This window comes from Alosa sapidissima, chromosome 1 (assembly GCF_018492685.1).
Source record: "Alosa sapidissima isolate fAloSap1 chromosome 1, fAloSap1.pri, whole genome shotgun sequence".
In the NCBI taxonomy this organism is placed as follows: domain Eukaryota; kingdom Metazoa; phylum Chordata; class Actinopteri; order Clupeiformes; family Clupeidae; genus Alosa; species Alosa sapidissima.
Window position 1 is genome coordinate 37,046,719 of NC_055957.1, and position 22,977 is coordinate 37,069,695.

Here is a 22,977-nt window from a genome sequence, read left to right on the forward strand (position 1 = left end):
TCCCTCCTGCTGTGGGCCTGTAATTTGAGTCTCCCCTATGTTTTGTGCAGTGGGCGGAGGCCTTGGCCTTGTTCCTGGGGGCGGCCAACACGTTGGGTCTGGTGTCCAGGAAGTCCCTGTGGGGACAGTTCTGGTCCTCGCACCAGCGCTTCTTCAAATACCTCTGCATCTCAGCCAAAGTGCGCCGGCTAGTGGAGCTGGCCAAGACGGAGCTCGAGCAAGGCAAGGTCAGTCCGAGCTCTACCTCTTCCTTTTGAGACTCTATATTCCCTGTGTTCACATGAATGGGGTTGGATGTGCCCCTAAATCTTGACAAAATGACACATTAGTGGCATATCTGTCAGTGTCTATAATGTGAACTCTGCCTTATCATAACTTCAACACTTGATTCTTATGTTCTTGTCCTCTGTGTCTGTCTGCAGTGCATTGTGATTGGTCTTCAGTCCACGGGTGAGGCTCGCACCAGAGAGGTGCTGGACGAGAATGATGGGCATTTGGACCGCTTTGTCTCTGCCGCTGAGTGAGTGACCCCTGACCTTTCTTCCCTGTAGGGCCCTGTGGCTAGACTATCATGACGACTTGTCTCGTTACTCCTGTTTTACTGACTATCCTGTCCTGCTATGCAGGGTGTAATCCGTCTGTGTGTGTATGTATTGTGATAAATTACAAGGTCATACTTTGTACGGTCATGGTCATTATATACACACACACACACACACACACACACACACACACACACACACACACACTGCCATGAGCCGAAAATGACTGGTCCCTCTGAGATTGAATAACGTTTGGCCTCCTAGAAAGCACAGCCCTCACTTTGGTGTCGCCACAGCTTGAGCCCTGACCACAGTGTGGTGTGGTGGTGGTGTAATTCTACCCCACTGTAAACGAGGTGAAGCTAAACTGGGCTCCTGTTTTCCACAGGGGTGTGTTCCAGTCGCTGGTGCAGAAGCACTTCCCCCTGGAGAAGCCCAAGAGAGACAAGCCTGCTGGGAACAAGAGGAAACGTAAGCCCTGAGCCTCCTGCAGCCGCAGCCCCAGGCTGTAGAGGAATTACACTGAATTTACCTGTGGTGACCGTCAGTTGTATTTCCACAAATGGATTTACCGTAAATCCTCAAATTGTGACCAGAGTCTTTTATTTACTTAGGCTGCGCAAAGCACAGGTCTTTATTTGGGGCAGGCTTATATTCGAGGCAGGCCTTTATTTCTTTTTAGGCATCTGTTGTAGAATTTTATTCTTAGAAATAAAGTAGGCTAAAAGGCCACTCATAAAATAACAACTTGCCAGACACGCCTTCATGAACAATAACAAATTAGCGTAGATAACTGCAAGTTAAGGTTATATTTTTTTCTTTTTATTGTAACATTCGTTCCGTTTGGAGCGGCTACAGGCTATCAAAAGCAGAAGATTTTCGTTTTGGTTTGGGATTTAATTTACTTTAGGACTGTTTGATATTGCTAAATTTTGGGACTGATGGACACTGAAATCACTAAGTTTCATGTAGTTGAAAGCGTGTTGGATTTCCACCCGCTTATTGCGAGACAAGGCAGCCGCTTTTTATTTCATTGAATGTGCGTTGTGCTTTAATGGAAATCTTATTGCATAACCAAGTAGCCTAAATTGAGTTATTTTTTAATGATGTATGATTTAGGCCTGCTTTTTTTTTATTAAATCCGTAGGCTGGAATACCTCACAGCAACAACTGTGTGTAAATATAGTAAGCCTAGTACTGCTTCAGCCTCTGGCAAGCTCAGAAGGGGGCGGCAGGCGACTGGTAGCTTGAGAGCTACATTTTGGAGACCTTTCATTGGCAACAGTAGGCTTGCAACTTTGAGGCCGGCGGCCTATTAGACTAACCAACAATATAAAATATTAAGAAGAGGTATTTTGTTTCATTGAGTTAAATCGAAACAATGTCTTCTAGTGCTTGTGGACTGATAGCCCTACTGATGGGCAATTACTGTATTTTCCGGACTATAAGTCACACAAATCCTCTTGTGAATGATCCGCCATTTAACCTTACCAGAGCGGAGCTCAGCCCTATCTAGAGTCGTCTTGTGCTGATGTGTTTGCACTTTACCGCGCTGGTCGGGAAAACAAATAAACAAACTCGTTAGTGGGACGAGTACATAAGTAGGCCTAGTTCTAAGTTGTGTTTTAGTATTATATTTGCATTACTTTAGCTTGGGTTTTGTATTATTATCTAGAAATATGCTAACCATTCCTGCTTCAGTTCCAGACAGGTCATCATAATAAGTTATTAAAACCTTCGAGGCTAACCCCTTTCATTTCTGCTGCAGCAGGTTGTGCGCAACAGAGTAGACAGACATAAGATACAGTCTGAGGAGTTGCAGCTTTATTCAGTTACCCGCAGTTGAAACTAAACCTAAGTTTCCCTCACAAACTCTGATTTGGTCGCTATACTGTAACTTATTCCCAGCTGAGCCGTTTATGAGTGTTTTAGTCCTAAATGAAAACGATTCATACTCTAGCCACTCACTCGCAATTTACTGACGTCAGGTTCACCTAAAGGAGCCACACATACTGTTGGGCTAGGCTACTGTTATGTTGACTGCTGTACTATTGAGGACTATTATGAGTTCTGTCCATCATTTGGTGGTAGGTAAAATTACTGCAATAAAATTATGCTTATTAAGGCGAGACACTACAGGTGAATAGGGTAAAATTTTTAACAAGCAGATATCACTATGAAACTTCCCCAGTTGATTACTTACATTAATATGAGAAAAAAATTTATTACAAGTTTGCTGTAATTTAATGTTTACATATGCAAATTAGGCATTATCTAATTAAATATGCGCTAATTTGCATACAGTTTAAGGCACGAAACCTGAGCATTGGATACAGCCAAGTTCAAAATTATGTTTTCATTGTGTTCAGATATTAGATGGGAAAACATTTACAGAGGGATTTATGAATATCTACTTTTGTTATCCTGTAAATCAGAAAATTATGTCACTAGCCCTAAAAAATCGCTTTTTTCCATGTTTTTAGGCATAAAATGTCATCTAAGTCAGGCTAGGAATAATATATCAACAAACCCCTCTGTAGAAATCTTCGACATATAGTTAGGCATAAATCCAGAAAGTTTGGTGTATGTACGTGCTTCTGAAGTGGAGTTTTTGAGCTCAGAGTGTGAGCGGAAACTCATTTTGAGAAAACAGCCTTGAAAGACAGCCAATGAGATTCCGTTCTCAGCCTAGACTCGCCTTTGAACTTTCGCGATTGGTTGCTGATACAAAGGAAGTGTCCATATATGGATCACATAGCGTGATACAGGAAAAACAGAGCTTTCCAACGGTAGTACACATGTTATGTTTTGGACCACGGTCGCGGGAGTGCATGCAAGGTTAGAATGCTAACTTTTGCTGAATTTAGGAGAAATATACAGGCGCGAGTAGACACAATATAATGAAATAAACACCTAAATGTGTAAATCGGACTTTTTTGTTGTAGTAGTGTGATAGAATACATGCTAAGGTAACATACTAGCTCAAAATCTCGAAATTGACCAGTGCATGAAAAAACGATGTTTTCACCTGCCGTGTCTCGCCTTAAATGCTTTCCCCAAATCACTTTTCACAATTTTTTTTCAAGAGTAATATTATCGGTTATCGTATCTGTATCGGCCACAACAAACCAATAAATATCGGTTATCGTTATCGGCCCTAAAATTCCATATCGGTGCATCTCTAATTTATATATATGTTTTTTTCCTCTTCATGACGCATTTTTTGACTTATACTCCGGTGCGACTTATAGTCCGGAAAATACGGTATTACCCCGGCTTGTATTTGGGGGCCGGCCTTTATTTGTCCGAATCGACCACAACCCGGCTATTATCTGAGGCCCGGCTATTAATAGAATCCCAGCCATAATTTGAGGATTTTATGGTAAATGTTTTTTTGTTTTGACTGTGAAATACATTGAAAAAGTTCAGTTGCTTTTAAATTTGTCGACAAATTTATGAGATGGATGAGATTACCATGCGTGTTCCTTCTGCAGGGAAGCCCCGTGGCAGGCCCCCCAAGTACCCAAAGCACAGTAAAGACATGGTCGGCGAGGTGATCAGCATAAGCGACAGCAGCAGCTGCGAGTCGGACGGAATGGAGAGCGACTCCAACTCTTCGCCCGAGTCCCCACAGGACAACGATGACGTCATCTTTGTCAACCACATCAATGGTCACACAGGTGAAGCCCTGAAGACGCACCCCCACCACTCTTGTCAATTGCTGCCTCGTTGGCCACCTCTAATCCTGTCCTCTCTAGTGTTGGCCCTCTCTGCTAGTTAATCGGTCGGGCTGCTTTGTCTGACCTGTTGCTCAGTAAAATTACTCACACTCTCTCTGCACCCCGCCCCCCCTCCACTGTAGCCAAACTGGAGGAACTGAAGCAGGCTCTGCTCAGCAAGATTTCTGCTTTGGGAAAGGAGCTACCCCTCAATACCTTGGATGAGCTGATTGACCGCTTCGGAGGACCTGAGATGGTGGCTGAGGTAAAGCCTGATCTTAATTGATACCTTTGTGTCCCAAAGGCTCAGGCCATCCTTAAAAATATTCTTGTTTGCAGTAACAGCCAAAGAAAATAAATATAAATGGCCCAGTAGGTAGGTATATATATATATATATATATATATATATATATATATATATATATATATATATATATATATATATATATATATATATATATATATATATATATATATATATATATATATATATATAATTATTTTTTTATTATTAATTTTTTTTTTTCCCCCCAAGATTCAGTAGTAAAGTAAAATTTTGGTCATGGTGATTACGTAGGTATGAATTTAAACAAATATGCATATTGTGTTGTTACTAACTGGGTCTTCAACCCAAAAACATGTTTTTTAATGCAATTTAATTTGAATGCCTGAATGGAAGGATTCAGGAAATGCAATACGGTATGGTAAACGGCGGAGCAGATAGGCGTAAATCACTGATGTGGAGAGCTTTACAATACTCAGTGCTAGACAGTGTACAGTCTCAGCTCGGTTTCTAACTATGGAAGTTCCAAGAATCCATGTTCTATTAAATGTTGTTAAATAATTAAATAGCCTTCCAACAGGTTGAAGCGGAGCTTTGCTACCAACGTTATCGAGTAGTTTCAGTTAATCCCGCGCAGACGCGCACAAGCATGCATTTAATGAACGCTCATACCACCACTGGTTCCATGGCTCCATGTTTAATGACTTCAAATTAGAAAGTATGTCCTCCTGATAGCAGAAACTAAGTTTGTTTTCTTTTTCTGTCAGTCCGCGGTTTCTTGATCAACTGCGTAGCAAATTATCAGACGAAGCACCGGGCCTATTTTCACTCCATGACTCCGCGGACCAGCAGCCTCCACGTTGCTGACCCATAGTGTGAGAAACAGTGAATAGACCACAAACAATTTGAAATCTTCGACACGGTCACCGTTAGACTACAGGGGAGAAGGGATAGGAAAAGATCTGAGCACAGTTCTTCCAGAACTTCGTGCCAAGTTAAAGCGTTGTCGATGTTTCTATGAATGATACGAAACGAAGGTCATAGTGTGACATGCGTAGTTGTTGTAGATGCGTAATGTTGTAGATGACGCCACAGGGTTTTATTTAAAAGCGAGAACGTAGCCTGCGTTTGTATGTAGGCAATTTATATTCACAATACTTAGGCCTATTAAAATCTAAATATTATTTTATTGTATTAGTAGTTTAGAGTAAAAAAAAAAGTTTACAACCGGCAAGTCGGTCGGGCTAAAAGCTGGAAGAAAAAAAAAATTTTTGGGTCAGTTCTAAATTGACAGGGTCGGTCAGGTTACGGCAAACAAAAATATTTTTAAGGATGGCCTCAGGCCCCTCGAGGTGAAGGAAGCGGGCATCCGTTAAGATAATTGTGAAAATGCTGTGATGAGAGTACAGAGTAAGGGTGACCAACTGTGTTTGGTAAAAGCTGTTATGAAGTTCAGTGATGTTTTTGTGTGGGTCACTGGAGAACTTCCTGGTGAAAAGGGGAAGAAAATCAGATTGAAACCCCTTTGAACAAAGCCAGCATGGGATGCCCTCAGGATTCAATTCCTGTTTTCAGCCTCTGACGCATAAAGTCACACTGCTGCACTTGCTGTTGGTATAACTGTCATTCTGTGAATTATTTGCCCTTTGTTTTGTTTGCTTTCAATGTGGCATATTCTGGTAAAGGAATGTTTCCTTATCGCACCTAATCATGTGTGTTTGTGTGTGTGTGTGTAGATGACTGGGCGTAAGGGTCGTGTGGTTCGTCGACCTGATGGCAGTGTGCGCTATGAATCACGTGCAGAGCAAGGCCTCACCATCGATCATGTCAACATGCGAGAGAAGGAGCGCTTCATGAATGGAGAAAAGGTTTGTGCTCGCATCATGAACACACCTCACACCACCCCCCTGAGCTGTGTGCCTCTTTACATTTATTCACTTAGCAGACGCTCTTATCCAAAGTAAGAGGTGGTGGAAGCCGGGAATTGAACCCACAACTTTATAGGCTACTGCATGCTAGCCTCCTTAGCCACTACGCTACCACCACCTCAACTTTTGTGGCGTTCTTTATGATTAACATTTAGACTAGAGAGCATGCGTTACTGAATTCAGGGTTCCCTCAGGTCATGGAATTTCTGGAATATCATGGAATTTTGGAAAGTCTGTTCCAGACATGGAAAGTCAGCGAATTTGATCATTTTGCGGGCAAAATCATGGAATATCTAGGAATTTGTCATGGCAATTTAAAATGTACTTGCCAAAATACATTAATACAAATATATTTCCACTCAGAATTGGTGTATATCTGGTTATTAGCTTTACTGCTTGCTTGAGTAGTTGTGGTTAGCCCTTTTCAATGCCCATTTATTCATCTCTCGCTCTAAAAAATAAAAGATTCTTGAACTATACACGACTGTTATGAAATTTTTGGTCAGTATATTGTACCCTTTTTTTTTTTTGTCACTTGGTATGGGAACCCAGTTTTTTTCTCACTTGGAATGGGAACCCTGTGAATTTATCTACTGAACGATGACCGGTCACTCCTCCTCCTTGTGTGCTAACCCTCCCCGTGGCTCTGGTTTGTCTCAGTTGGTGGCCATCATCTCAGAAGCAGCGAGCTCCGGCATCTCCCTGCAGGCGGACAAGCGAGTGAAGAACAAACTCAGGAGGGTCCACATGACCCTGGAGCTGCCCTGGAGTGCCGACCGAGCCATCCAGCAGTTTGGTCAGTCCGCATCACACATCTCCACGCCACTGAACAGTGGAAGTGTGTGTCTTGTGATGAGTTTCTTGTTTGGTGGTTAAACATGTGATCACTCAAGTGAGATGTAGACAGCTGATTGTTGTTGGTTCTGAGTGTGTCTGTCTCTCACCCTCTCTCTCGCGCTCGCTCGCTCGCTCTCTCTCGCTCTCGCTTGTAGGCCGCACTCATCGTTCCAACCAGGTGACTGCGCCCGAGTACATCTTCCTCATCTCAGAGCTGGCAGGAGAGAGGCGCTTTGCATCAATCGTGGCGAAGAGACTGGAGAGCCTGGTAAAAACACACACACACACACACACACGACTTAGCATAACTCCCTTCAGCAGATGGCAAAAGCAGTGAGCACATGTGTTTCCACAGCTGTATAAGCACCCTCACTGAGCAGCACATTGCCTAGTGTATAAGGTCATTTGTCAGGTCGTAAAATTAGTTTTGCTAACCCCCCACCTTGAGTGTGAGTGTGCGGATGAGAGCACTGTAGCGGATGAGTGTGAGGGTGCGGATGAGTGTGAGTGTGCGGATGAGAGCACTGTAGTGGATTAGTGTGAGGGTGCGGATGAGTGCGAGGGTGCGGATGAGCGCACTGTAGCGGATGAGTGTGAGGGTGCGGATGAGAGCACTGTAGCGGGTGAGGGTGCGGATGAGAGCACTGTAGCGGATGAGTGTGTGGGTGCGGATGAGAGCACTGTAGCGGATGAGTGTGAGGGTGCGGATGAGCGCACTGTAGCGGATGAGTGTGAGGGTGCGGATGAGTGTGAATGTGCGGATGAGAGCACTGAAGCGGATGAGTGTGAGGGTGCGGGTGAGTGTGCGGATGAGAGCACTGTAGCGGATTAGTGTGAGGGTGCGGATGAGTGCGAGGGTGCGGATGAGCGCACTGTAGCGGATGAGTGTGAGGGTGCGGATGAGAGCACTGTAGCGGGTGAGGGTGCGGATGAGAGCACTGTAGCGGATGAGTGTGAATGTGCGGATGAGAGCACTGAAGCGGATGAGTGTGAGGGTGCGGGTGAGTGTGCGGATGAGAGCACTGTAGCGGATTAGTGTGAGGGTGCGGATGAGTGCGAGGGTGCGGATGAGCGCACTGTAGCGGATGAGTGTGAGGGTGCGGATGAGAGCACTGTAGCGGGTGAGGGTGCGGATGAGAGCACTGTAGCGGATGAGTGTGTGGGTGCGGATGAGAGCACTGTAGCGGATGAGTGTGAGGGTGCGGATGAGCGCACTGTAGCGGATGAGTGTGAGGGTGCGGATGAGAGCACTGAAGCGGATTAGTGTGAGGGTGCGGATGAGAGCACTGTAGCGGATTAGTGTGAGGGTGCGGATGAGAGCACTGTAGCGGATGAGTGTGAGGGTGCGGATGAGTGTGAGGGTGCGGATGAGTGTGAGGGTGCGGATGAGCGCACTGTAGCGGATGAGTGAGGGTGCGGATGAGAGCACTGTAGCGGATCAGTGCGAGGGTGCGGATGCGGATGAGGGCACTGTAGCGGATGAGGGTGCGGATGAGTGCGAGGGTGCGGATGAGAGCACTGTAGCGGTTGAGTGCGAGGGTGCGGACGAGAGCACTGTAGCGGATGAGTGTGAGGGTGCGGTTGAGTGCGAGGGTGCGGATGAGCACACGGTAGCAGATGATTGGCTGCTGGTTGACATGTGGCTCCCTTTCCACGTCCACAGGGCGCTCTGACACACGGAGACCGACGCGCCACCGAGTCCAGAGACCTGAGCAAGTTTAACTTTGAGAACAAGGTGAGAGCTAAGGGCCACAGTGGCCTTGTAAGGCTATGCAATTAATCAAAAGCCAATATCAATGCCATATTTTTGTCCATAATCTAGCAGTCCTTGTTTTTAGTCATGTTTGAGTCATCTCTGTTTTTTTCTGATGAGTTTGTACTTGTATTTCTTATTTCTTACCTTTTTTGTTTTTGTTCTACTGTAGTATGGAAACAAAGCTCTGGATAAGATCACCAAAGCCATTCTTGGCCACATCAAAAACACTGTCCCAGCACCCAAGGACTACCCTGGCGGTGATGGTGTTTTCTTCAGAAGTAAGACGCCAGATGACTGTTTATTTTGGGGGTTGGGGGGATTATGTTGTGACGTCTCTGAGGCCTCCTCATTTCCAGTTGTTTGAGTGCGGTTTCTCTTTGCGTAGACATGAAGCAGTGCATGATTGATGTGGGAATCCTGGCCAGCAATCCTCGTTTCGTCATCAATGCTGAGAAAGGTGAGCAGTCCTGGCTGCCGTGTGTGTGTGTGGGTGACCTTAATACATTCGGAAGGCACTGATGGTTGGTTTGATACCTACACAGTAAAGATCATAGCCAGTTCAGTTTTTATCCGATAGCTTTGTTGCTGTAGCTAAGAATGAATCTTGTAACTGAGAATGTCTTGTAGTCTTTCAACTACAACTTCCAATAAATGGATTGATATGTAAGTATTGGTGCTGGCATGTGTGTGGTTCCTAAATGTGTTTGAGTGGTGCTCAGTCATCTCTGTGCTAACCCACTTCCCCAGACTGCACCATCACCAAGTTCCTGAACCGCATCCTGGGCCTGGAGGTCCACCAGCAAAACTACCTGTTCCAGTACTTCACTGACAACTTTGAGCACCTCATTGAGAAAGACAAGAAAGAAGGCAAATATGACATGGGCATCCTAGGTGAGTGGCTTTTGGACGCTATTGAAAAGGAGCAACCTGCAGTCGCTTGTAGTTTGATTCGCGTCATTGATATGAAAGCTGTTGTGTACCAAAGGACCACACTCAAGGTGGGATTGTGGGGCACAGTTCACCCGAACTACAGCACCAGTGAACACTTGTTATGACCAATGATGGATCTAAAGCAATTTTTTTCAATGTGAAATTATTTTCACAAAAAAATCTAAAATGCAACAATTATTAACAATTGAGACTAAAGAACAGCTGTGTGGACATTCATGCTTCAAAGCTGCACATTTATCTTCCATTGCTGCCTGTCTCCAGTATTTTCATTTGGCACAGCGAAAATAACCAAATTACCAAAAGACTGATTTGCTACAGACATTGGTAAATAATAAGCTGGGTGTTGCTTACATGTTGATGACCGGCACAGACCGTGGGTTTACCAAATAATGTGAAATACGAATAGAAGGCAGGGGAGTAGGAGGAGGTTAGAATAATCACTCTCGAGTTCCGACCAGCAAAATGGACCAAGGGTCCAAACAGCCAACATAATATGTCCATGATTGTTTGAAAGTACACCTGTACTCTACAGTATGCTGCCTTGACCTTTTCTCCCGTCGCACTGTTCTGATGGGGCTTTTTTGGTTAGAAATTTGAGAGTGTGTTTGTGTGTGCATGTGTCATTAGATCTGGCTCCAGGGAACGATGAGATCCGTGAGGAGACCCAGGAGCGCTTCCTGACCGCAGGGAACCCGCAGGAGGGACAGGTCATACTGTACAAGGTAAGCTTCCATATCACAGATGCAACTCTCTCTCTCACACACTATAGCTCTCTCTTTCCCTCCCTCTCTCGCACACACCATCACTCGCTTTCTCTCTCGCTTTCTCTCTCTCTCTCTCTCTCTCTCTCTCTCTCTCTCTCTCTCTCTCTCTCTCTCTCTCTCTCTCTCTCTCTCTCTCTCTCTCTCTCTCTCTCTGTGTGTGTGTGTGAAGGGGAGAGTGTAAGCTTCCTCTGTTTTGTGTGCCTTTGAATTCACTGTGTCACACTGGATCTGTTTGATCGTTGTTTCATTTCTGTCTGCTCTGATCCTTATCTCTTTCAGATCAGTGTAGATCGAGGTATGCCATGGGAGGAGGCATTCAGTAAGGCCAATACACTCACTGGAGAAGATGAGGGCTTCTACCTCTCTCACAAGGTACAGACACACACAGGGCCACACACACAGCCACCTCAAGCATGTGAAGAATTCAAAGATAGATATGGTTATTTGAAATCTGATCTGTACTCCATGTATGTTTTAAATGTGTCCTCAGCTGCGGGGAAGCATGCCATGTGTACTGTTAGCAGAACAGGGGCGCGGGAGAAACCTCATAGTCTTCAAGCCCAACATTGGCAAGCAGGCTCACCCGGAGAGCTTGGACAACCTGCAGCTCCGCTACCGCAAGGTCTGGGCGCCCACTGACAAGAAGCTGAATTAATGTGCACTGCACAAAGCAAAACATGTCAGATACACTCTTAGTCAAGACAAACATTATGTAAAAGCAAAACATGTAACTTGTATTGTCACATACTGACCCCTAGTGGTGTGGAGTCCCTGATGCACCTCTTGTCATTGTACATCTTAGGCTCTAACCCTAATTAAAATGCTGGGCTAAGTGCAAAGTTGTTGTGCATGAACTATAGCTATTTTGTGGCATGTGGGAGCATTGAGCGGACTGGTCTGTGTTTGCCGTGAAGGTCTTGCCCATTGTGTTAAATTAATAAGTAGGAAAAATCAATTAGATAATTTATTTTTTGTTGGACTTAAGACCTTGCCCATTATTCAAATGGTGGCCCCATATTTGCCTCAGGCTCCAAGGCCTGTTAGTGAGCGTTGGCTTGATGTGGGCTGCTGCTGACAATGTTTTTCTCCTGTGCAGGTGACTCCAGAGGAGGCAAAGGATTGCTGGGAAAATCAGTTTGAGTTCTCTCTGCAGAAGTGCAGCCATGCCCACTGGTGAGTGCTAGTGTATGTGTGTGTGTGCGCGCGCGCGTGTGTGACCTATGAATGAAAGGGTTGCATTACCAGGAAACTGTAGAAATAGCCTCCTTAAATGACCACTTGACCTTATGAGTAGTCCAGTGGTTCACTCCTAGACAAGATGTCTGTTGCTCACTCTTCCAAGAAAGCCTCTCATTTTGAATGTGGGTTACGTTTGTGTAATACTGAAGTACATTGTGCTGATTTCGTAAGAGAATGAACCATGTCCCTGTGGAAGTGTTAGAAGAGAGTCTTTTGGGGATACTGTACGCCAGTCTGTGCATCAGGGCTCATCAGCTAGGCTTTACAAATAGAGACATGAGGTGTAGCCAATCGGTCTTTTGGTAAAATTCACATACATAAAGTAAGGTCAAATAAGGTGTGTGTGTGTGTTTCAGGAAGGGCAAGTGTAAACAGAAGGAGCTGGGTCATGAGTGCTGGCTGGGCATGCGTCTAAGGCAATACCACATGCTCTGTGGTGCCCTGCTGCGTGTCTGGAAGCGCGTGGCCGACATCGTTTCCGACATCACCAACTCCAGCATCCTGCAGATTGTCCGACTGAAAACCAAGCACAACAGCAAGCAAGTGGGTGAGTACCGTCCCAATCCTCAGCCCCGCCTCTCCACCACTTCCTGTTGGTGTGGTGTGTAAGCTAACCACCATTGGCTCTTTGGGTCCCCTCGGTCCTTCATGACTACATTGCCCCACAGATCATGCATGTCAGTGGGTCATTCCCATCTGACCGGAATGAGCCCTCACTGGACTTCTGTGTTGTGTTCTTCGGACCGTGTGCTCCCCTCTGTCTAACCGTGTGTGTGTGTGTGTCACAGGCATCAAGATCCCGGAGAACTGCGTTGGGCGCGTGCGCACCGAGCTCCTTCAGATGGACGAGGAGGTGAAGCGCCAGCGGCAGGAGCGCGAGCACAGGGCCCAGGAGAAGCTGGCCACCGAGCAGCTCCTGCTCCGCCTGGCCAAGCTCCGCGCTGCCAACCCCAACGTCAACCTCCACAACCTGGCCGCCTTGTACCCCAGGGCTAGCGCTGTCGCCACCGCCTCCGCCACCGGTTCCCACCGACTCCTGCCGGCCCTGGTGAAGAAGGAGGTGGCAGAGGATGAGGTGCTGGACCTGACCCTGAGCCCTTCGCCCTCGCCGGACAGCAGCACGGCCGAGGGGGGCGCAGACGCGGACCGCAGTCCCAGCCTGCCCGAGACGCTGAACCTGGAGGCGCTCATCTCCCAGGAGAAGCAGCGGGAGAGGAGCAGCAGCGCCCACACACTCACCCTGCACGCACGCCAACTGCAGCAACAGCAACAGCAACAACACCAACAACACCAACACCAACAGCCGCCGCAGCAGCAGCAGCGCAGTCCTCTCCCGCCGCGCCTCCTGTCCCAGCAGAGGAGCCTGACGCCGGCGCAGGCCCAGCAGCGGCAGCAGCAGACCAGCCGCCTGCTCATGGCCCACGCCAACCTGCACCAGCAGCTGCTGCAGCGGCCCGGGAGCCCGCTGACCAGCCACGGGCGCCCGGCCGGCACCGTGGGGCGAGGCCCCTACGCACAGTCGGCGCCGCGAGGCCCCCCGCAGACCCGGCAGCCCAGGCACACGGCCAACGCCGCCGCCGGCGCACACAAAATGCAGCGCGCGAATGAGAGCGCGCACAAGATGCAGCCACTGCAGTCGGCGCCGCACACGGCTCTGTCACTGAGCGCACTCAAGCAGCAGATCCGCACGGACACACACAACATTCTACAGCAGCAGCGACAGCAGCAGCGGAGAGAGCTGCCTTACGCTCAGCAGGCCACAAACAGGCAGCTCCTCCCCAACACTCTGCATGGCTCAAACACACACGCAATGCACATGGGCAACACACACACACAGCAGCAACAGCTGTTAAACACACAAGCATCAAGTACCCGCTTGATGCAACAGCAACAACAACAACGACAGCAGATGATCCACAACAGCCTGGGTCCGCAGCACAGCTCACACGCCCAGCCCCGAACTCTTGCTCAGACTCAGCCGCACGCCCAGGTGAACACGCAGGCGCTCTCTGTGAGCCCGCCCATCGCGCTGGACAGCTGTCCATCTCCCGACGACATTCTGGACTTCCTGGACTGCTCGGCGTCCTCCTCGGTCCTGCCGCCGTCGTACTACTCGGCCGCGTCCTCGCACGCCGTCTCCTCCTCTCCCTCGCTGTCGTCCTCGTCCTCGTCTCCCAGCGTGGCCTCCTCGGCGTCGCTCTACTCCGCTGGCCTGCCTCTGCCCATGGGCACGGGCGCCGGGTCCTCCTCCGTCTTCGTGCCCTCCTCCACCTCCTCCTCTGCTAACCTTCCCATCCTGCCCTCCAATCACGCCTTTCTGTCCTCCAGCAATGTGTTCTCCTCCAACAGCAGCTCCTCCATCCTCCCCCCGGCGCATACTCTCCTCCCCTCCTCAGCTCACACCAACTCCTCCCACCTGGCCTCCTCCAATCACTCGCTTAACCCCTCCCTCCTCTCTGGGGCCCACTCCCTCCCATCCCCGCCTGACGCCTACCTCCTCTCCTCCGCCAATCCCTCGCTCTTCTCCTCGTCCTCATCCTCCTCATCCTCCTCCTCTTCGTTGCCCAATGGCCACTGCAGTATGGACGCCTTGGACATGTTGAGATCTGCCGCTGGCGACCGCCAGTCTGTCATCCAGCACAAGCCAGAGTGGGACGCCACTTAGCGTCCAGGCTGCTCACTCGTTTGGCTGACACTGTTCATGCGCACATCAGAACTGCTCCCCTGACCCCCCCCCCCCCCCCCCCTAAACACCTCCACCCCACCCACATGCAGACACCGTGAGTCACTGTCGCCTCCCCAGGGCTGTCAAGTAGCGTTATTGTTTCTGTTGTGTTTTTGTTCTGCATCTATAAGCTACTGTTATGAAATGGTGTTTTATGTTTTTTTTTTTTGTTGTTGTTTATTTGTTTTACTCTCTGATGACCACAGTTGATCTTGGCCGTGAATGCCTATTATGGGCTTATTCTCTGGGGGCATGTTGCTGTGAAAAGTTTACCTCTGACAGAAACTTTTCTCTGCCCGTTTTCAGCAGAGGCACTAATTTATTCTGTACTCAGAAGCCAGATTACATTGAAGAAAACATTCTTTACAACCTTCCATGCATCCAAGCATATTAAATGTAATCAGTATGGTTGTAGATCTGATTGTAGAAAGTATAGTTGGCTCATCAAAATGAAATGCCCAGTGCAAATTGTTGTCAATTATAGTGCCTCAACTACACTGTTTGGCCCTTCATCTTCAGACTGTCGATCAGTCACGTCACTCACGCATGTAAGAATACCCCTCTGCCTCTCAGATCAAGTGCAACTGTCAGGCCATCTGAACTAAAGATCCAAAATGGCTGAGGCCATTATAGTTGTTTGTTTGTGGCTAGAGCCTATTGTTATTCTTTTATGTTTGTCATGGGGAAGTTGGTTCTGATCTTAGGAAAAAGATCAAAAGAAAGAAATGCCTTGTCCTAACAGTGCCTTTACAAATGCTTAACAAATGCAGTCTTTTAAACTGGTATGTATATATTTATATTGAGAGAAGTGGAATATTATTATTTATTGTAATGACTTATGTTACTCTAAAGAAGAAAAGAAAAACCTTCCTCTCTTGAGCAGTGACCTGTGGTCAAACATAGTCATGCAACATTTAGTCTGCTGTTTATGGTTATTATTATTGATATTATAATTGTTAATTCAGATGCTTTTATTTTGCCCCACTCAGCAAGTCAGACTATCCTCTTTCGTCCACATCTTCCTTGACTGTGACCGCAGAGAGAGGAAGTGGCCAGTGCTGAAAATGGACAGATGGCCATAATGTGAGCCAGACGTTGTAATAAAAGAAATCTTGTCACTTGTACTGCTTGTTTAAGTAATTTCTCAGGTATAGTGTTGTCCTTTTTCTACAAGTCCAGACCAATTGCTACCGTATTTTAATTCAATTAGTTCTGGGAAGATATGTTTCGGAAAATAATCTACTCATTCAGGGGAACCAGACCATTTCGATTACGTGAACCTCCCAAATTGCGAAACATGAGAACTGGTGAAATCAGGTATGTTTTCACTGTCTCACCTCCAAGTGGAAGTGGAAGCAATACAGTGTCTTATGAACATTTCTCAAATGTACCTATAAGTTATCAACGACTCATCAAAAGTGCTTCAGTGATTCAAGGAATTGGTGTGTATTTGTCTGACTACAGGTTTGAATTGTTCTATTTAAATATTTTTTAAAAATGGGGTAAAAAAAGTTCAGTTGTTTAAAGGTCCTTACTGTAAGGTCAATAGATTGTGTCTTGTATTCTTGTATCCAAGTGGGAAGAAAGAAGTGTATTATTGTTCTTTGATGTTGCTGTTCATATTATTGTCATCATAACTATAATTGTTATTTATATTCAAGGGATATTTTAGTAGGACTGTTATTTTGATTCTTTAATCCTGTTTGATAGCTCAACACGTTCTAAACCTCTTGTCAGGGTCCTGTCCCCCCACACTCTCCTCAGAAGTTAGTTGAAGCATATTTAACCTGCCACCAAATATATTGCACTGCCACATACTGCTGTACTGCAATATTGTATGTTTTTTTTCTCTGACATATTTTATGCACACTAATCAGAAATGATCTCATCTCCTCGTTGGGTTTAATACCCCCTAGTATCCATTTTCTTCTGACACCAAAGCATCAGCACAAATATCTTGCAATGTTGAAACAGGCTTAAATTACATTGGCTGTTAACCAGATACCATTTCAAGTCACCACAAAATCATGTTATCGAATTCTCCCTACAAAGTTAATCTCAGGAAGACCCATGGGATCATTTGAGCAACATGTTGAATTAATTACCAGGGCAAAATGTGTGTCCTGCACTGCAAGGTTGACTACTATTGTTTTACTTAATAGAAGAACACATTTGGTAAACTGACCTCTTCTACTGGTTCTGGAGACAAAAGATTTATTAACTTGGACACCAAATCAGATTCTGTTTTTTTTGTTTGTTTGTTTTTTAACTGGTAGTTTAGAGTAGAGGAGAATTCTATCTTGTGAATTTGATATTGTTCCAATGTCCTGTTGCAGATGACAGCTCATTGACAATTCTGCTCCTGCTACAGTTTGTCATAGCTGTGACTATCAAACAATTCATTGTCCATTTCAGCAGACTTTTGAGCATTTTTAAATGAATTTGAGTTTTTTCCCCCCAGTGTTTTTGTTCAACACCAGAAATCTGTATTTCAAGAGTGATTTTGTCACCCTGTGTGCTTTTTCATAAAATTGTCTATACCCTTCCCTTTTAAAGAACTGAAAAAGTTCTTTGGTGAACACTTTGATAATAAAAACAGAACATTTATTGAAACTGCTACTGATTGTATGTATTTTCTGTTGGAGCACTTTTTCTTTTGGGGTTTCCATTTTATTTTACTGAATATTTATGATTAGGTGAAATTGTAAATAATGTAAACATCTGTGCCTTTTGACTCATTCTCAACATTTTCTATATCTAACAGAAGGAATATATTGTATTGATATTAATTTTGTTAACAACAAAATAAAAACTAGAGTTTGTCGAATTGTTGAATGGGGCTCTTGATTATCAAGGTGTATCAAAATTCTCCAAAAAAAAGGTCTCAACAGCGCCACACAGTGGAGACAATCGATTTAGTGAGGAAGGAACTGTCTCGTTCTTCTAAGTTCAATTTCGGCATAACATAATTGAATTTGCAGCTCTGAATTTAAGTAATGTGTTTGCGGAGATTTTATTACAACAAAGTGTTGAGTGTCTGAAATTAACACAGTAAGCAAGTTAGCATGTAGAGTGCATGCAGAACTCGTCCTGTGACAACAGGAAGAGACAACTAGATGTTAACGGTAACGTTAGTGTGTGTATAGGCTATTCGCTCAGCCAGGAGACAGTTGATCTGATGGGGAAGCTTGGCAGTCAGAATTAAGAGGTGGGGAGGGACTGATGCCATTTTATTTCCCATGTTAATATTGAACGTATGTAAGTTGAGCTAGTCCAGCAAACTATAAAAGAATAGTCTACAATATGTTTCGGAAAAAAAAGGATTTATCCAAGACCCCTTCAGTGTTAAAGAAGGGCAACGTTAACGCAGGAAATCCCGGACCTCATAGCCCATCTGTAAGTCATTTGTGATTTCACTGTTTATGTCAAAGCAGTTGTTGAAGCTAACACAATGTGTTTAATAGTTGTTAAAGCTAAAGCATACGTTATTCCTTAAGGTATTTGATGGATTTATGAAGGGACGTTGAGAAGTTAGTGGTGGTCTGATACGTTAACTTGCACATTAAATAGACTGACACTGTCAGTTGGCCATACATTCTAATAACAGGTATTGTTTTCCCTTTTACTTCTGAACAAATACATTTTACATTGTTTTTTTCCCCTTTGTGTTCATTCTCAGCGCTAGTTACTGTAGCTACTACACGTTTTTCGTAAACGTGGGCTAACTCATTCGCCGTTTAACACGCCTGCGAGAGTCAACTCAACTGTTCAACTGTGGGCTATACCTTAACTTGAATAGGAAACTGGTGTTAGATGCAGATGAGAAGTCGTTTACGTTTCAAATTTAGGCGATTACATTTTTCGATTGTTATTAAGAAGACAGTAATATGAAGTTAGTTTAGGAATTTTAAAATTCTTATCAGCGCGCCAAATTTAAGATGTTTTCCTTAGCGCGCCAGTGAACAAAGCATGACAGGTGGCCTTGTCGGTCTGAAGTCGCCCAAAGGCCTGTAAGGTGTTTTACTATTGTTATTACAGTAACCAATACACGTTTTTATTTTATATATATTTTTTAAAGAGATATAGGGGCTGTTCAGCAAAAGGAGAATACAGTTCTCTATTGCATGAAGTCACAACCAGGGGAAATTGCAGTGTAGTGTCTTGTAACATTGCGCATCATCATTCATCAATGTAAGAGCAACGTTAACGTTAACTTACTGTTTTATGTAGGCCAAGCTTCCACCGGTAGTGTATGGTTTATTTTGTTCTTTTAAACGTTAATAAACAATGTCACTTTGAAGTGTCTTCATGACATGCCCTCTGTCGTTTTTTATCCATTAGCATAACATGTGACTGCAGCTCTCTCAATCCTAACCTCCCATCCCTTCACCCCCCAATCTCTCTGTCTCTCTCTTTCTCTCTCTCTCACACACACACTTTATGAAGCTGTCCTCTCTGCAGGAGCAGTCCACCATAGATGGTGTGGATGGCCCTCTGTCTACTTTGCCTGGCCCTCTGGATGCCGTCTCCATGTCGTGCCCAGGCACCCCGTCTGTGCTGCACAGCAAGCTGGTGAACTGCCCATCACCGGTGAACACCCTAAGGCGGCCCAAGACCCTGAGCAGGCACGCCAGTGCTGCAGGCTTCCCCATGCAGACAGCCGGCGCCTGGGCCTTCAGCCGGGGACACAGCCGCGGCCTGGCCCAGAGCCCCACTACAGAGACTGCGGAGGTGGGCGCTGCCATCGAGGTGGAGGACATTCCGGCCTTACTGCGGGATGTAGCACGCTTCGCTGAGGCTGTGGAGAGGCTGAAGGATGTGGTGCTGGGGGAAGGTGGGTGAGCTCGTCTTGATGGGGGTGGTGGGAGCTAACTGGAGAAAGTGGTTATCAGGTCTCCAGTTTTGCCAAAAGTTGTTAAAGTGGACAGCATCTGTAGAGAAGTTGTGTAATGAAGATGGTGCTGCTTTAATCGACAAGTATTTAGGCATTTTATCTAGAATACTAGTGAATTAATATAAAGATATTTATATATCTTTATATTGGTGAAAGGGCTATCAAAATTCTTCCCCATTTATACAAATGCAAAAACAGGTATATTGAATTGGCTGAGTGGTTTTCATAGTTGAATCACCACTCCTGTGATGTTTGCATATTATCTTAGGGACCGTTGGAGCTTTGCCTCAGCAAGTCTTATCAAGAAGTTGTTTGAAAAATTCCACTGACCCCTCCACAGCACATGTGTACAACAACCTTTGTGTGCCTGCCTCTCCTTTTCTTGGTATCATTCTGGGGAATGGCCATTTACACATTCTGAGGTTTCCTTTTTTTTTTTTTTCCTTTATGTTTCTATGGCAACTAAGAGGAAGGAAGAGAATATGTGCGTCAGATGTTTTCTCTGCAGCCTTTGGTAGAGATTACTCTATCATGTGGTCTCTCGCTTGCTCTCTTTGTCATCATACATTACCTAGGATTGGGTATAGCTCAAATTGTATTGATTCCTCATTTCAATTCCAAAGGGTAAAACAATGTTTTGATAAGATATAAATATGTCTTTATTCGTTATCCCAGTAGTAGTCTATGTTCTGAGCCTTAACTGATCATTCAAAAAGTGAATCCACAGACAATCCATGCATTAAAACACTAAGGCTTTATTAAAACATGCAGATCAATCTAGATCAGCTAAATAATAACTGCTAGGCCTTGTTGTTTTGGAGAGTTTCAAAATAGGTGATAAACTTCTTTGCTTGGCTTTGTTTGCAATAATAAAGGCACTATTTTGTTTGGAAATTTATAAACAGATCCAAATGAGTTTTTAAAAAATCATTTTAAAATTGACACATTTTGGACCTGTCTGTTCTGGTTAAAAGGGCAGTCATATAGATCAGTTATTTTAAAGCTAAAGTTGAGTGTAGGCTACTACAAAAAGTGCATCAAAACACTGTTACTGACATTATAATGAAATTACATTCTATGAAATAAAAATCCATGGAGTAAGCGAAAATGGATTAAAATGGATATAATAATGTATAATATATAATGTATTATGTTTAGCTAAAATGAGTATATTTATATAGAATATATTTGGTAAGGACTGACTCCGTTTGTAAGTAGTTTAAACTGGAGAGGTCCTACACCTCACAGAAAGTGCTGCTTCCTGTAACACACACACAGCTGGAAGCAGCAGAAAGTGAAAGTCGAGAAGGACATTCAGGGGGGTGTTGGACTGACCCACCATTGACGCACCCTCCTGACAGGGTAAGGAACCAAAGAAATCAGTTACGGCAGTGTAGGTTGGTCAGAGCAACTGCACTTCCTGACAGCACAACTATTTTCATCACACTCTCTTCCTGTTTACATTCTCCAAGCAGCAGTGGCTGCTGGGTGGCCAGCCAGATAAGGGTCAGAGAGCTGTCTCCGTTTGGAGCTTTCCAGGGAGTGCAGCACTGCCACCACACATAGCCAGTGTCTGGCGAGCCCTGGACGTCTCTGATCATTCTCCCTACCCTCATCCAGATAAAACCAGGCCAGGACCGCAGGAGCCAACCCATGATCCATACCTTTGGTTGCCTACGCGAGCCTCCAGTGCCTAAGCATGTGCCACAAGCATGGCATGATATCACAGCAACTCCTCGTATGTAGTATGAAACAGTCCTCTGTCCTCTTCTCCTGTGTACATGATTGTCCACGGCAGGGTTATTGCTCCAGCCGCCTTTGACAGGAACAAGCCTCACTGTCCTCTGACCTGAAGTGCTGCATTCACGTCATTCGGTCAAGTGTCAGTCTGCATGATATGATCCAATGTGAAAGCACCCACATTTAAACAATGAGTTGAGGAGGGTTTGTACGCTGTCTGCCTTTTAGCTCCTGTCAGTGTGGGTCTAGTGCTTAATTAGGTTCCAGTGACTCATAACTGACTTCTGATTTGAATGTGTGCTGTTGTGTGTGCGTGTGTGTTTGGACATCAACAACAACTGAAGTTTCACTGAATACTCTTCCTATATAGATACCTTTTCCTGAAAGCTTGCAGGTGTATTGCATCTGAGTTAGTCAGATGGTGCAATAACATGAAACGTTGGGTAGCTCTGCATAAATCCATGTGTTTGTTTGTGTGTATTGGTGGTCAGGGGTTTGCGTTAGGTTGTTTGATAATCTCTGCTTGGTTTTTTGTTAAGCCATGTAACACCTCATGAAAAATGCATTTTAAGTTTGCTTTAAAATGTGCTCAATCAAACGTCCTCAGTATTCACCATATGTCTGATCTGCCCACAGATAAGGACGAGTTAAGGCGTGGACTTGCACATGAGTGCTTAGGTGAGGTGTTGCGCGTTCTGCGCCAGGTCATCGGCACTTACCCACTGCTCAACACCGTGGAGACCCTTACAGCAGCCGGAACACTCATCTCTAAGGTCAAAGGTCAGTTTTAGGACGTACGCACGACTCAGTCAGTCCCATTCACATGCAGGCTTTCGGCTAAGCAGGTGAATTAGTCGTCTTATGACACACCTGCTACAGCATATGAAGAATTTGTTTGATTATAAACAAATTTATCAAAGGGCTGCAAATTTTTCTTGACTTGGGGTAAAAGAGGGATTTACATCGTCTTTAAAGTTGTGATGGTGGTAGCCATCTTGGTTTGTAGCACCATATGAATACAGTGACCACCAATTGGATGTGAGAAACATATAGGTATGTATTTGTTAATGATTATAGAAAATTGTCCCATTTTTTATGAGAAGATTCATCTTAATGGTCATGACACTGAAGCTCTGTGAAACCAAAACATATCATTTTTACATGAATTGTTGCTTTAATGTCTTTTCTGACAAATGACTGTAAATTAAAATATCGCATGTTTGCTATGCCTCTCACAGTTAATCATCGTTATCACAGTACATCATAGTGTGTTGTTGGTGAGCAGGTACTTTTACATAGTGACTGTGTTCTTTGCTCAGGGTTCCATTTTGAGGCCAGCAACGAGACGGAGAAGAAGGACTTTGAGAAGGCCATTGAGACCATTGCTGTTGCGTTCAGCAGCAAGTAAGTGGTGTTGTGACTGGTCTTTTATCAGTGTGATCTCCATTTATGGTTGTGTGTGAGCGTGTGGGAAGGGTGAGATCTGTGGGGAAAATGTCACATTAGACTCTTTTCTCAGTGCTGTATTGCCTTCTTCCTGTGTCATGGCACACCACTATTTCCCTTTATAAACAGAAGAGAGGGGTGCCTCACTGGTG

At 45.1% G+C, this 22,977-nt stretch overlaps 2 protein-coding genes across 9 annotated transcripts in view; both read left to right on the forward strand.

The window, feature by feature from the left end:
• The window catches only part of LOC121707300 (protein strawberry notch homolog 2-like), a 33,527-nt gene extending 16,169 nt beyond the window's left edge, over nt 1–17,358 (forward strand). For 5 of the 6 annotated variants that reach the window (XM_042089770.1, XM_042089779.1, XM_042089787.1 and 2 more), the window contains 18 exons: nt 51–227; nt 423–520; nt 931–1,013; nt 4,037–4,222; nt 4,405–4,526; nt 6,282–6,413; nt 7,134–7,269; nt 7,466–7,578; nt 8,974–9,045; nt 9,236–9,344; nt 9,452–9,523; nt 9,814–9,957; nt 10,645–10,739; nt 11,061–11,153; nt 11,272–11,403; nt 11,878–11,954; nt 12,377–12,567; nt 12,809–17,358. In XM_042089770.1, the coding sequence (XP_041945704.1) occupies nt 51–227; nt 423–520; nt 931–1,013; nt 4,037–4,222; nt 4,405–4,526; nt 6,282–6,413; nt 7,134–7,269; nt 7,466–7,578; nt 8,974–9,045; nt 9,236–9,344; nt 9,452–9,523; nt 9,814–9,957; nt 10,645–10,739; nt 11,061–11,153; nt 11,272–11,403; nt 11,878–11,954; nt 12,377–12,567; nt 12,809–14,685 (3,909 nt within the window). In that variant the 3' untranslated portion in view covers nt 14,686–17,358. The remainder of the gene's footprint in view (nt 1–50; nt 228–422; nt 521–930; nt 1,014–4,036; nt 4,223–4,404; nt 4,527–6,281; nt 6,414–7,133; nt 7,270–7,465; nt 7,579–8,973; nt 9,046–9,235; nt 9,345–9,451; nt 9,524–9,813; nt 9,958–10,644; nt 10,740–11,060; nt 11,154–11,271; nt 11,404–11,877; nt 11,955–12,376; nt 12,568–12,808) is intronic. The other variant, XR_006031296.1, reaches the window with a different exon arrangement.
• A 375-nt stretch (nt 17,359–17,733) lies between these two features.
• Nucleotides 17,734–22,977, forward strand: part of arhgap45a (Rho GTPase activating protein 45a) — a 32,023-nt gene continuing 26,779 nt past the window's right edge. For 2 of the 3 annotated variants that reach the window (XM_042092661.1, XM_042092670.1), the window contains exons 1-4: nt 17,734–18,141; nt 19,192–19,579; nt 22,016–22,159; nt 22,699–22,783. In XM_042092661.1, the coding sequence (XP_041948595.1) occupies nt 18,049–18,141; nt 19,192–19,579; nt 22,016–22,159; nt 22,699–22,783 (710 nt within the window). In that variant the 5' untranslated portion in view covers nt 17,734–18,048. The remainder of the gene's footprint in view (nt 18,142–19,191; nt 19,580–22,015; nt 22,160–22,698; nt 22,784–22,977) is intronic. The other variant, XM_042092676.1, reaches the window with a different exon arrangement.